At 29.0% G+C, this 16,116-nt stretch overlaps 1 protein-coding gene across 3 annotated transcripts in view; it reads right to left on the bottom strand.

Annotated features, from left to right (window-relative positions):
* The window catches only part of LOC143236948 (AP-5 complex subunit beta-1-like), an 82,560-nt gene that overhangs the window by 30,612 nt on the left and 35,832 nt on the right, over window positions 1–16,116 (bottom strand). For all 3 annotated transcript variants that reach the window (XM_076475664.1, XM_076475663.1, XM_076475665.1), the window contains 4 exons: window positions 15,585–15,691; window positions 14,448–14,517; window positions 6,795–6,861; window positions 5,242–5,309 (listed from right to left, as the gene is read on the bottom strand). In XM_076475664.1, coding sequence (XP_076331779.1) covers window positions 5,242–5,309; window positions 6,795–6,861; window positions 14,448–14,517; window positions 15,585–15,691 — 312 coding nt within the window. The remainder of the gene's footprint in view (window positions 1–5,241; window positions 5,310–6,794; window positions 6,862–14,447; window positions 14,518–15,584; window positions 15,692–16,116) is intronic.

Genomic DNA, 16,116 nt, shown 5'->3' with positions numbered 1-16,116 from the left:
AAGCTAGCCCTTATCATTCATATACTTATTAAGCTTGGAATACAGTATTCCAAGTGTGGCTTAACAAGGAACTTATACAATGAAATGATAATCTCTTTAGACTTGTATTCAATATTTCTGTACATATAACCAAAATCCTCTTTACCCTACCACTAGCAACAGCACACTGCTTGGATGAATATAGAAACCAATAAACTATTACACCAAAATCCCTGTTTTCATGACATGGTTAACATTATTCCTATCCAAATTATACTTATAGTTCAAGTTATGATAATATACATGCATTATGTTGCACTTCTTATAAATAAAACCCATCTGCTATTTATTTGTCCAATTCACTAAACAATCTAAATCCATTTCTAAAACAGCTGAATCTTCTTTACAGCCAGCAACACCCAAGACCTTAATGTCATCTGTAAATTTAAGTAATTTATTGATCATTCCTTCATCTATGTCATTAATGTGAATCAAAAAGAGTAAAGGTCCTAAAAGTGAGCCCTGAGGTAACCCAATTGTGGTATTAATCCAATTTGACTGAACTTCATTTGTAACAAATCTCCACCATCTTCCATCCAGTCACTTTTCTATGAAATTTGCTGACTTATCCCCCATACATATAGACTATATTCTGTACAAAACTTTTATATGGCACCTTGTCATATGCTTTCTGAAAATTTAGATACACCAATCCTACACTTTTGCCCTATTCTACATAAGCAATAACCCTTTCAAAGAATGTCCAAAGATTTGCAAGGCACGATTTTCCCTTAATGAAACTATGATTACTATCCAATAAAATTCTACATTTTGTTGTATGACTTAGCAAATTACCTTTAATTAACTTTCCAAAACTTTTCCCACAACTGATGCAAGACTAATGGATCTATAATCACTGGGACAATTTTTATCACCTTCCTTGAAAATAGAAGTTACATTAGCTAATTTCCAATACTCTGGTACCTGCCCATAATTCAAAAACTGATACAAAATAGTAGCAAGAGGTTCACATTGTCAAATCTTTAACCTCCTTTCAAACTCCTGAAGAAATATCTGGCCCAGGCCCCTTATCATTCTTTAAACTTCTCAGTTTTTCTTAACCAGCTCAGATTATTGCAGTCATCTTGTTCAATCTCGCTTCCCTCTATCAATTGTTCAAGATGTAAAATACTGCTTAGTAAAAAACTGAAGACAAAAGCAAAATTTAATAACTGATATGAGCCTTCCTTTATCATCCCTCAAGGGTCCTACCCTTGAAACAAAAATAAACATTTTGTTTATTCTTAATGAATTTAAAGAAATCATTATTTTAATTTTATATTTTCAGCCAACCTTTTCTCATGCATCCTTTTTGATGTCCTAATTTGCTTTTTCACCAGCTTTTTCTGAATCTCTTGTCATGCCAATCAAATTAAGTTTCTTGAAATTTATAATGCTTTTCTTTAATTATATCTCTTTTACTTTTTGCAAGCAAACCTGGTTTTTACTTCTAGCTACTCTTTTCTCTCTATAAAGAATATGTTTATCTTGAATATTTAAAATTTTATCTTTAAAATTTTTCCAAATTTGATCAGTGTCTTCATATAACTCAGCTGGCCAATTTACAACAAATAATGCTGGTCACAATCATTTAAATTTTGCTTATTTGAAATCTGTAACCAAACTATCATTATATTACTTATCTCCATATGCAACAAAACATCAAACCCAATAGAGCAATGATCACTTGCACCCAAATGTTCCCCAATTTCCACCCTCTCTATCATTTCTATATTTGAAGTTAACAATAAATCTAAAATAGCATTATTTCTAGTAAGTTCCTTGGCTGATTGGTGAAGAAAACTATCTTCAACAGTTTCCAAATATCCTTCTCCCACATGGTTTGACTCCAGCATTTCCCAATCAATATGCCTGAAATTAAAATCACCCATAATTATAACTTTATTAACAGCTGAAACCTTAACCTCACTGTAAAATTTTCACTAATTTCATCAGTATCATTTGGTAGTCTGTACAAATTCCCACTAAAAGTCTTTTCCCTTTACATTCACTAATAGAAATTCAAATGGATTCAATGTCCTTGTTATTATATTATGACAATACACACACTATTATCATGTTGAAACTAGTATATGAAACTCCTGAAAGGCAAACATTCTTATAGATAAATTATACACACCAGTTAAACTGCAATACATGTATCACAATCATACAAAAACTAGCAACTGAAACCCTTGAAAGTCAATCACTCTGATACAAAATTATAGGCACTAGTGATATTAGGAATGTACACACCACAAAAATACAAAATCTAGCAACTTATACTCCTGAAAGATAATCATTTTTATACATAAATTATAGACACTTGATTTGAGGAATACATTTAGACTTCAATTAAATAAAAGCTATTAACTAAGAATTCTACATTGAGAGAAATTCATATATCAATAATAAAAGTACCTATATGGAGTTAATATTTTGTAGTAGTTAATTTGATAATTTGTCCAAATTATAATCACTAGTACAACATTTCTAGAACAAAAGTAAACATAATCAGATATTCAAAAATGATCAGTGGCTTCATTGCAAAATCTTAAATTTTTCATACATTATTGTAATATTTTTCTATATATATCTAATTATTAACTGGTAACTAGTTGATTTGACTAAGGTGAATTCACTATTAACAATGACAATAATTGATATCTGCCAAAACTGTACTGTAATTCTGTGGATTTGTAGATATTAAAATTGTAGATGAAACCCTGCACATGCACAAATTTTATATTTCTCTCTCTGTATAATATTTGTATGCATACACACAGAGAAATAAAACATGAAATAAAAACACATTTAAAACAATGGTATCATGTCTGAAACAATGCTCTTTTAAACATTAATTTAATTCTTATAGTATTATGTGGAAGATATTACTAAAACTGTAAGTAATTATAGATACAATTTTTTATTTCAAATACCAATTTAAGAGAACATTGAATTACTCATGCCAAAATGTGGCAATAATTTACTTTAATCAGGATAATCTTAGAATAGTTTTCAAAGTAACAAGTAATACTCTCTATTGTTTGCCTACACCTTCTTATACAAAGGTGGAGTATGAATTATATTAAAATGATTTTGGGAATTGAAAAGTGTTACAGTCCATGTCATCAAATTTGGCTATTCTCCATCTGACAACTGTGCATCTGTAACTGGTACAACAGCTCAGCAGCATAGTTTCCATTGCAAAAAGCTCCATCTAATGAGTGTCAGGTCCAAATCACATCACTTATCCCTATGCTTTTTAATAGTTCATCCAACAGTTTCCCAATGCCCACTTCAGTAGTCTGATTACACAGAAATATATAAGTAGTGTGTCAGGCAATTTGACCTCGTTTTTGCATATAGCATAGTACAAATACTCATTCCATTCTCCATATACTTGAGGAATGACTGTAATCCTTACTTTGGTGAGTCCATACCCTGTAGGCCTCATTTTCAAATGGAGAACTTTCTTGATTATTTTTCATACTGTTTCATGAAGCACATGGACAATTTTTGAACTAAGCTTTATTTTCTTGGTTTCTCAACTGTAACAAGATGTTGCACTTTGCTTACCATGACATAACTCGTTCTAGATCCATTTCTTGATGATCCTTGTTACCCAATGCGATCAATATTCATTTGTTTTTGTATGTCATTAAGTAGAACAGATATCCCCATCTTGGAAGTTATAAATACCCAATCTGAACATATCTTTATAGAATGAATATCTGAATACTTTGCAAGAAAAAGATTATTACATTTTCCAAAAAAGTTATCAGTTTTCAATGGCATCACTATCTATAAATTGCCAAACAATGATAAAATGTAGTTCTGAATCAAATGATGCAATTGATTGGTTTAGAAGCAATTTATAAATTTCCATGTTCTAACTCATTTTAATATAATATACTCAACCTTAAAGGGTAGTTTTTCCAAGATTCTTTTACTTCTTTTTTTTTTAAGCAAAGCCACATTGGTACTATCTGCTGTGCCCATTGTGGAGAATCAAAGCCTTAATTTTAGTGTGTTAATCCACAGACTTATTGCTGACCCATAAGGGGGCTCCAAGTCTGAAAATGATCTTTTTAACATGATCTATCTGTTAGACTCTCAATTATACACACAAATATCAGGTATAAGAAATTATAACTATCTTTCAATTAAACATTTTCTTCTTGTTACATTTGATAACTTTTTTGTTATAAAAAAATTTAAAAATGTTTAAGTTTTAAATAAGTTAATATTCACCAATGAATGTTAAAATAACCAGAAATGATATTTCTAGAAAATAAATATTACTAAAGTCAAAAAACATTAACATCCAAAGCCAAAAGTCATATATTTTAAAATTAGGTTATATGCTTGAAAAAGTATAGCTATTTGCAAAATGTATGTAGCAATATGACTTCATTCTATGAGGGAAACAATAATAATTTCATGATTTTGTCAAAGCAATTCAGTAACCAGTACAAAGCCTTTTTGTAAAAATTCTGAAGAAAAATTATGTAACAAAACTTTTCTTAATGATGCATAAGTAGATATTTCAATTTAAATGACAGTCATTTTCATTTTTTTTTCATAAGTTACCAAAACCAGACTTTTATACATTTCACAAATATGACAAGTTTGAGAATTAATTATTTAAAGGCTATAAAGCAGTTCCTGGACAAAGTTCTGATCCACATAACTATTTTTTTATGTAAAATATCCATACAATCCAGTAATAGGACTATTCAAACAGGGCTGAAATAAATCCTACAGAGAAAAGAGGATTAAAACCTCTTATCATCATAATTTCAGGATCATGTTACAATGTAGGAAATAACTTTTTAGGCATTAATTTTATCCATTGAAAATAACAAAAAATTATAAAATAATTATAAGCAAGCAAATAATACATTCTTTTCAATTCATCCATTCCTTTTTTTTAACTTATTCACTGATTAACAACAACATACACATACCAACTCTAACCACATTTTCATAATTTTTACAAACATTAAATAGTAGAAAAAGATGTAGATACAGAAACCATAAAAATGTTGTTGTGGTGTTAGAAAAACTGGAAAATAAAAAAGGCAGTCAAAATAATAAAATATGTCTAAATAGTAAGTGCAAAAAAAATATTGCATAAGTGAGAAAGACAACAGCAAATATTGAACAAGATAAAAATAAAACAACAATGTGTATACTTACTTCCAGAATCAAGTTTGGGAAAAAATGAATTCTTATAATCCTGTACTTGTGTTTCTAAGGTTGAAATCCTTAAATACAATGTGAAAAGGTATTTAATTGTTTAAAAAATGTAATAGAAATACAAACTCATTACAAAGAATAACTAGCCACAATGCACTTATAAAGATTCTAATTTGATGGAAACAGTTCAACATGGTATTTCATTTCTTACAAATCAAGTGCACAAAGATACAAAAATATTAATTCAAGAAAATAAAATTATATGAAATTTCTAAGACAAGCATATAAAAACAATAAAAATTACTAGTTAACTGTGGAGCTACAATAAATAGCCCTAACCAACTATTGTTAATAACATATACACAAAATACAAAATTAATTCCACATAAAATCATTCAAAAGTAGTAAAATATTTTACACTCCCCATCTGAATGAGTACAAAGAAAACTATAACAACGAAACAAAAAATTCTCAACAACTGGCTTTTGATCTCTCTTAGAAAAAAACAACACTTGAAATTTATGTCACAATTAGCTTAATGTCATATTAAATGAAGCCTGTTATAATTCCTGATCATAGAAACTTCTAATGGGTGTGAAAACCATCTGTGATCAATATTCATGAAGGCAAAATTCAAATTTATGAAATCATCAGTATTGATTATTACAGTACGGTATAAAATACTATTATACTTGAGAAAATGGAAGCTTTGATTTTTTTGTAATTTATAATAAATTTTGTGCAATTATTTATTTAATATAAATAACAACCTTAAAGATTCTTCAATAACAGCACCAGGTTATGACACAAAAAGAATACCATCACTTAGCTTGTTGCATGTTTAAAGGTACCTATCAACCAACAGCAGACGTTTACTTTTGTTAAACAGTATTTACACTAATAACTTTAGATTTTCTTGTTATTTGTTACAAAATATGCATTACTTCATCAAAACAAATCATTACATAGTGTTTGGTATGGTACATAAAAACTAATTTGGTAGCCACCAAAAACATCCTGATATTAACAAACAATTTCAACAAGTTTCTATGTACGTTTTCTTTTAACATCTAATCTTTTTCATCTCTAAAATGGTTTTAAGATATTAAACCAATTCCTTCAACCATATTAAAGTATTTTCTTTCACCACTTCACAGTTACAGTATTAGCAAATGATTGTTATAGCTACTTAAACACTAAATGTACTCTTAGCAATAAAACAAGATTAGGCTGTCAAAATACCTTGAGCAATAAGATATAATGAATTAGTACAATTAAAATTTTAAAAACAAAGTATATTAAAAAAATAACTCTTAATCTTTTCTCTACAATGAAAGATGTAAGGATGCATAAATAAATCAAGATAAACAAATGCAGAAGCAAGCCTGCACTTCTGTAGTCATAACCTGCACTGATCTAGTCAATAAAATATAAGAGACTTAATATAGACATGCAAAAACAATGTCTTAAAGTGGAGCATTAAAACTGTTTTCTGATAGTTTTATTTCATAGCATGTATTTTTAACTTCATTCATTAGAAGACTCTTAAGTACCTTTTTAGTTGTAAGACAGGAACATCCAAATACTGAATAGTCATCACTCTTGCAAATACTGGTCCCTCTGTCACAATATACACAAAACAACTGTGAATTAATATATATATATATGCCTATTGAACTAACACAGTGGAAAGGAAATTATGATTTCTAAATGTCAAATGTAATCACCTAGCTTTAACAATAAAACAGACCTGTTTTCTTAATCTGTGAAAATGATCTAAACCAGAATCCATAAAAAAACATTATATGCATAAAACATCTACGTGTTTAGTTGGTATCTGTAACAAGCATTCACTGGAATACCTGAATAACTATGTCTGAGGTACACCTAGTGATAGAACAATATATTGGAGGCAAATGATCTTCAGAATTAAGTCTATTTATCATCTATTTAATTTCCAGAGTATAATCATTGTAAGAATTACCATGTGGAGTATCAATCAAAGCTCTTGGTCCAAACCAGCTATTACACATTTCTGTTTTGAAAATTTGGAAAGTAAGAATACTTTGGAAAACTAAATGTATCATTTCTTTCTTTGTTATTCTATTACATTTCAGAATTATTTATGCATCAATAGTATTTCAGCTAATTTTCAACTTATTTCCAACAAACTAGTCTAAAAATATCAAATTATGTGCAAGCTTAATTTTAGTTGCAAAATCTTAGGTTCCTAAATTAAATAGCCCAGACTTTTATATTTATAGGTTATGATTTCCTAGGTACACTGATTTCACAGATTTAGCATGTACTTATTGGGCTTTCACGATAAGCCCTTAATAACTCAGCATAGTATGTCCAGTTCATGTAACTTCTAAAAAAACCAAGAAAGAAAATAGCATTGTTGAGCTGCAAATATGATCATACAGAATACAGTGACCAGGAACCTGCAAAAACTGACAAAATTGGATTCCACTCCAAGGATGTGAATTATATTATCTGCGCTAGCCATCCCTAATTTAGCAGTGTAAGACGAGAGGAAAGGCAGCTTGTCATCACCACCCACCGCCAACTCTTGGGCTACTCTTTTACCAACGAATAGTGGGATTGACCGTCACTTTATAACACCCCCACGGCTGAAAGGGCGAGCATGTTTAAAGGAAAAGAGACTATATAAAAAAGTTTAGAAATATAAACATATAGAGTGATTGATGCCTATTTAACAAACACTTTTTGTAACATAATACACACACACACATATATATACAGTGAGCTTCTGAGAATACATCTAATACTAATTCACCCTTTTTCATCATAAAAATGACAATATAACAAGTCATTTTTCATTGAGGTGACCACTGATAAAGTCAACAAGAAACAAATACTTGTACTCTTTGATAGTTAACTGTCAAAAAAGGAAGCTATACTGAGAAATATCACTTATATTTGTAGAAATAAAAATCACACAATTAACAATGCTTATGTGTGCAGCCATTCTCTAATTTCAGGCCACTGATACAATGGGTTCTAGTTTACAGCTACAGAACTCAGAGAAGAGAAGTAGAGCATCCCAACAATCTATTGGAGTTTATGAAGTACAGTATACAAAAGGCTCACAGCAATTTTCCTGTATACATTATATTTCTTATCTATTTTCTAATCCACAAGACATCAACAGGATGGAATGTCTCTGGATGATGAAATTTATAATACATCAATGTAATATGGATGGAATTTTTTTTATCAGTTTTAACCATCTTCCACAACTTATGGGTTATGGAAAGCATGAAGCTTCCAACAATATAATAGGTGTTATGCAACAAAAATGATCACTTCACAGAAAATAACCCAAGAATGTGGGGAAAAGTTTATAATAGTTTATTAAGTCTGGGCTATAGCAAAACCAATATTATAAATCCAATCTCAAGATGTACTGAAGTTTGACAATGCTTTATGTTTTGGTCCATTTCACATAACAAATAGCAATTTGGTTCACTGATAATCCAAAAATCTGCTGTCACCCAGGAATCTTTGAATCTATAAAAATGAATGAGCTCTTAACATACAAGCACTTGAACCTTCATTAGCAATTTCCTTTCATTTTAAACATTAAGTGTTATTTAAAATACAGTTAACACCGAGAAGTTTGTATCTGTATTCACTGACTAATAGAACAGATAGCATCAGAACTTCTTAAGACAACAAAAGATTCTCCACCTTTCATCACAGCTTAAGGATCTTAGAAAATATTCAACAAGGACACTAGAATAGCATATATCCACTGCTCAATCTCGAACAACCTACATACAGTTAGTACACTTCATACTGGATCAGCATGCAAAACAAATGATGAAGAACTATTCATCTATACTCTTGATTAAATTTACCCATGTTTTCTGCAACCAACAAGTTTAGCAGTAAAGTAACCATTTAAATCTGATAAACACAGAATATATCATGAGTGTTTCCACTTGAAGATGAGTGTTCCTTGGTTCATCAGTTAGGGAACTCATCTTTCTTCACAGTGTATCAATGTATGAAAGAGGTGAGAATCACTTCACTAATTTAGAGTTCTAGAGATTAGCCTCCTAGACATAGTTGGACTCGAGCAAAGAGGAGACACAACTAAAGCAAAATTTTACCAAGTGATAAGAGACAAGAATAATCTTGAAAGGGATGTTAATTGTATCAAAGAAACATTTATCTTCATTGATAAGGCATCACCACCTGAGATTATTGAAAGGTAAAATTTTGTTCAAGTTTCTAAACGAATGTCAAAAAAATTCAGACAGATCTGAAAAACCAATCATGAGAGAAAAAAGTTAGAATTCCAGTCATGATACAATCAAAATTACAGTGAGACCCAATGACCCAAAACTAAAGATAATTAGCTGCACTAAAGACTTACTTGGATAACTTACATTACAGTTGGCTTTAAAATAACCTGACAATGGTAAAGTTTGATCGCGTTCTTTAACAGATATATTTCTCTCATTCAATCACAAAAATGAAGCAATAAGAAAAACTGATAAACAGCATTAATTTGAAAAACTGAACAGAAATTCAATGGTAGCAGCTAGTCTGATGTGGTAATTGTAAGCCTCACTGATGCAACAATTTTCATGTGTACTATTCTCTATATTCCAGCAACATATGGCAAACTTGCATTGACAATACTGAAGTTTGCTTACAACATTGTTCAGCAAATGTTTATACTGCTTTTGAGAGATATCATGTACTAGAACCATCTATTATGGCTCATGAGCATGCTGTACAGGGAATATATAACCTACTCAGTAACAGAACCATCTCAATAAATACCCATTGATTTTCTTCATGTTTCATGAATTTATGGCTTTTCTGAGTGTTGATACTTTAACAAGTGGACCTGCTAAACAACTGGAAGATTCTGAGTATTTACTGTAAAATGAACTTTATTATTCAATATAGTATTATTATAACACTTAATGTACAATATACATATATTTATTTCATTTAAAAGGAGATACTAATTAAATCTAACTGATAGAGCATTGTGATATTTTTTGACTTGTAGATTTACCTCAGAGTAATCTATTCATGGATACCAAGTAATGGAATGTTTTTTCCTCTCAAACACAAGTTCATTACACAGAAAGATACAGTACACAAATTCAAGTCAAAGATAATACTTATTACCCACAAGAGCAAATAAAAAACAATACACAACAAACACAAGAGCAAGTGTGTCTAGAAAATGTGTGAAAAATCTTTAATAAATTATCTTAACAACTCACTGTGATCTTGTCTTATAAGTTACATAATAATTAATCTCAAAATAAAATAAATTATTTCCAATAAGTTAAATTAAAATGAAAAAAATAATCTAAATGCATAAAGTAGTAATTCAAAAAAAACTCTACCTCCCTCTAAATAAATGCCACCCTACAAGCAGCTGGCTGTACTATTATAATTACTAATACTAACATTCACATCTCATTGAAAGAAATTTAGAAAAAAGTATACATTTTCTAAAAAAGAAATTTTTTCTGAGAAGTATTTCATGAAAAAATTGTTTGGATTGTGCTTTCTAGTCACAAGCAGCTTATCTGCATCAAAATGATTCAAAGTGCTGAACTCAAATTTTTCATAAATTTTACTGACATAAATTGTAATATTTTTATATACTAAAAATAGTATCATTTATTGAAAAAAGTAAGTTTTTAAAACTTCAGTTTTTTAATACTATATCTAAAAATTACATTGATTAAGATATAATCAAACTGTCATATACAGTCCTAGTGAAAGTTGAGTTCTTGTTGTGAGGAGAGTAATATTATTTAAAATTATGTTCTATTATAAAGAAACTACTGTTAGACATACCACAGTTATTTTATAACTGACCTAATCTTGAATACTCAAAGAGTGAAAGTTTTATGAATGTTTGTTTGTGGTGTTATTTAATAGATGGTGCAGAAATTTTGATAACATTAACAGATAATGACAAAATAAACCTCATATGTTACAATAAGAAGATGCTAAAATCACTTTACTACACTAACAAAAGGTTCACTAAAAACAATGTTAAAGTACAAAATCAAAAGATTCTTAATAAAGTTCTCAACTCTAACATTCTAAACATTAGCATTTTCCTAAACCAAAATGTATTTTGGATAGATACTTACCACCCATTACAAAATAGCTTTTCTCAAATGTACCTTTGTATTGGTACAAATTTCAAGGCTCGCCACTACCTTTCTACCTCCCTAGCACTTATTTATTTTAACTTCTACATATTAGTTTGATTCAGTTAAATTGCATTAAAGTTTTACTTTAATATTTAACTCAACCCCTAATATGGGTGGATGAATTCCACTCAGCCTATATTCCCAAAAGTAATCATAAAGCAGTTATACTATAACTTTTTAAAAGGTATACAAATCTTCATGAAACTTTACAGGTTATCAGTAAACACTACAAGGAATTTGCACACAAAGTATCAGATTTAAAAATTAAGTTTTAACATTTTGTAATTAATTATTTACTCATACATTTTTTATTTTCAAATACTGACTACCCAGCATGCAAAGAAATTTTGACTTTGAGATTAAAAGTACTTTTATATATCAGAATATTGTCAAGTTTGACATGCAAAATTCCTATACTTTCCAGGTAATTACCAAACATTGTTTTCAAAAAACTTTATATTTCATCTGTTATTTCCAATGTTGTATCATTGTATAGGTTTGGTTGATTCTACCAACCTTGTAACCACCATAAAAAAAAATATATATGTAAGTTAAGCTTCTGTTGTTCTAGAATTACTGCAAATTACAACACAAAACCATATATGTTTAATCTAAATAACTTAAATCTCTTATCTCAAAATAATAATTTTGTATTTTATTGACCTTTCAACAGTGTTTGACTAACATTACAGAAGTTGAATGAGGTGACACACATGCACTCATGTTACAACATCCAATAATATAAAACTGGCCTTTACAAAGTGGGCTGTGATTTCTTTTAGTTGTGAACTTTGTACTCCTTTGCTACTTGATGTAATTTGTTAGGTCTTAATAAATTTCACACAAATTTCATGATGTTTTTTAGGTTTTATATATGCATTTTGTAATAATAAAAATCATAAATTACTATGTAAATACTACAGGATTCCACTAATTTATCAGGCTTGGTAACTAAGCTGTATTTTGGTCTAAAAATATGTTTTTCTTTAGGTTAGTAATGTTTTACCTTTACATTTGGAATCTGCCATGAAATGAATGGTTTTTTCCCATGCAAATATATTACACAGGCTCAGAGAACCATGTGGGGAGTATTCTATGCTTATGATTGGTTATTCACACATCATTCAAAGAAGTAGGTGAATGTAAAAATTTCTAAATAAGTAAAGAGGTGAATGGGGCTTCTGTTTTTGATTCACAAAATCTATCAATATTTCAGAGAACAGAACAGATAGGAGGCTCTTATTTTATGTTCTAGCTTGTCAATATTGGTAATTTGTATTCCTAATTTGTAAAAGAACTATATGTTTTTGTATTTGGACATCATAAACATGTAATTTGAACCAATGATGTTTTCAACATATCAAGTGACATACAAAAAAATCAATATTTAGGATTTTTTATTATTTACTCTTAAATAAAAAAACTAATTAATACATAATACTAAAATTTTAATTATAAACTATAACTTGATACCAAACTTATTGATATACATTCATAAACTAATAGTTCAATAAAATTTTAAATATAATAAGTCCACAAACATCATGACATGGCCTATGACCTGTGACTATAGGAAGACCTGTCAGACCCATCTCAGAAGGATTAATTATGTATTATTTGTGTTTTACAATTCATACTTGAAAAGTTTAATGATTTTTTTAAAATATATTAAAATCTTTGCCTTGCTCAACAACAGCCAAGAAAGTTACCCACTATAAAAATGTGTGTTAACAGAAATAGAGATAAAACTATAGAAAATGAAATTGAAATGTCTAAAATAAAAGTGAAAAGATAAAAACATGAAATCATGCATATGACTCCAAGAATATATTTAAGTTTATTCAACAAAGAAATAAAAGGTACAGACATCTTTAAGCATTTCATTGTACTGTATGTTGGTCATAATAACTAGAGTTAGTAATATGGTAGAGAAAAACAGAAAATAAAATATAAACATTTCCATTAAAAACTCTTCTGCTGTTTATTTAGGTATTTCTAGAGATTATGAAAATGAAATGTCAAAGCTGTAGTATAATAAGTAGTATTTTTATGCTTAAGATGCAAAATCACCTTACATGTGAACAATTCAGAGTCTATATGCAAATATTACATTAAATGACAAATGTTTATCAAAAAGAGTACAAAACATCAAATCTAAAGTTTTTTTTTGTAAATTACATACATTTAGGATAGTTCTTGTCAAATTTTAAACAAATTCATCTATTAGTTTTATTTTTTAAATGAAATATGACAAGAGTGCTGTTATCTTTGTAGTTGATTGACATAGGTTAAGTTAAACTCTTTTGTGAACCCATCTGGTTTTTTAACTTGCAGCCACCCTTTTTGTCTATAAGAAACATGCCTATCTGAATAACCTATGAACTTCTTTTTTTTCTATATTTGAACAGTATTTCCAACTAATTCAGTTGTTACATCTCTTCAAAATGTACTTTTTTGAAGTCTGGAACCACAGACAGCAAAACTTCCAATCCAATTCAGAAAAGATCACTTTCACCAAGGCATTTTCCATGTTACACTCTATCAGCCAGTAAATCTAAAATAGTAGATTCCCTAACCAATTGTTGAAGAAAAACCAACTTTAACAATTTTAAAAAAACATTCTCTCAGATTTGACTCAAACATTTCCCAATGTATATACTAAATAAGCAAGATCTTTCAACCATTTTAATATAATGAAATGTATTCAAACACTGAAGTCTACCTGATGTCTCATAAACTTCAACATATGGTACTGTAAAATTACTATTCTGACTCAGTTTTCTTCAGTAATACAGTTAAACAATTTTATGAATGTAGTAGCCTAACAATTCATAATAATAATGACAGATAAAAAAACATTATAACAGCTAAAATAAATTCTTTTTTTTACTTGTAAAAAATAAGGTAAAAATGATCAATAGTGTTTAAGTTCATCACTATGTTAGCAATAACATAAAGATCATTAGGATAAACAATACTCACCATCTACAATACTACTAAGTGCTTGAGTGACTACTTGTGAGTGGCTTGAGTTTTGAAATATCTGTTTAACCTAAAGAAATACATAACTGTGGAAAGACTAAATATTCATTTAAGTGCAATATTGTTAGCAACCAAACATTAATTACATTTGATACACATCCCAATAAAATATAATTAACCTGTTTGCCCAGTGATGAGAAAAAATAGAATAAACTGATGAAACATGTATGATCTACAGAAAGTTAAACTAAAGCCTATGCTGTGTTAATGTTTCTTTAATTTTTCAAAAAATTGTGGTTTAAAATCAGATAAATGGGTGACACACAAATACCATGAGCATTGGAAACTACTGCAATACTAACAGATCAGCATAATTAAAACTGCCACAAACATTAACACACAGGTTAGAAAACACATATCACAATGCATTACTAAATGAAAGTATTCTTTATCCATAGCAAAAAAAAAATGTTTAGATTTAAAAGCATTATACAAATTGTATTATTATTTTAGAACAATGAAAATAAAGCACCTTAGCTGACTTTCACCTAGTGCATAATATTTTAATCTGTATTATAAAAGCTTTTGAACATGTTCATTAATCATTCTTTTCAGTCTGAAGAACTTCACAAGATTTAATGGGGTAAAGTTATTCATTTATGATTTTTTACCTTTCCTCATTTTCATATAAGAAATATTTTTGATTGGTTATAACTTTTACACTTGTAAAATCTTATCTCCGACAGAGACTTTTTCATTATGTTTTATTAACCATACAAAAATGCATGTAATAGAAAAGAATATCTCTACCAGTTCATTTCTACATTAAGCATTTACAAAGAATGGTTCTAGTTAATCAGTAATGAGAACAATAATGTGAAGGGTTATGCCTACTATTTCCTATTACCAATAATTGGGTTTTGTGAATCAAAACAGGAGTAAAAAACACATAAGAGACATTCTTGATCTTAACATTCAAAGGTACTTTACATATCATAGCATAAAACTTAAGTGTTGAAACATGCACACAGTCAAATTACCTTTACATTTATCCACTATCTCAAACAAATCTGATCTGATGCTTTAATGAGTTGCAATCTATTAAAAAAAATATGGCATTAACAACAAAGGCACTACCTTTGTGGAAGCTAAAGAAGTAACAGCAGCATAATACATCTTGGTTCGATTTTTAATGTCAACTTCGTTGAAAGTCATCATGATGAGGTAGAGTAATTCTCCAATTTCTATGATGATTAGAAATTTGAATTTCTTCAAATATTGTAGTTGCAAAACTGGCATTCTATACTATAACATTTAGTTCATTAAGTAAACAAACCTATATAAATTATTTCTTTTAACAATAATATTGCAGATTTTATGGAGCTGATTATTTTGCATCAGAAAGTATATATGGAACAATGCTAGGATGCTAAACTGACAGAAGGTAAACATAGTTGTATGATAATCTTTCTCCTTTTCAAATAGATAAGGTTAACACAAACCAGCTTAAATAATATATGGAAATAGTTTTAATACAATTTTTGGTGTTATATAAATTGCGTTTTCAAAACATGTGCCCTCACAAAAAAGTTCATCACCTAAATTGTTTATGATTTAAGGTGAAAGATACATGTACTGTCTATAAACACCAGCAAAATATCACACTTCC

This window comes from Tachypleus tridentatus, chromosome 13, assembly GCF_004210375.1.
Source record: "Tachypleus tridentatus isolate NWPU-2018 chromosome 13, ASM421037v1, whole genome shotgun sequence".
Taxonomy (NCBI): Eukaryota; Metazoa; Arthropoda; class Merostomata; order Xiphosura; family Limulidae; genus Tachypleus; species Tachypleus tridentatus.
The sequence above is the reverse complement of the archived record's forward strand: the minus strand, read 5'-3'. Positions and strand labels throughout refer to the sequence as shown.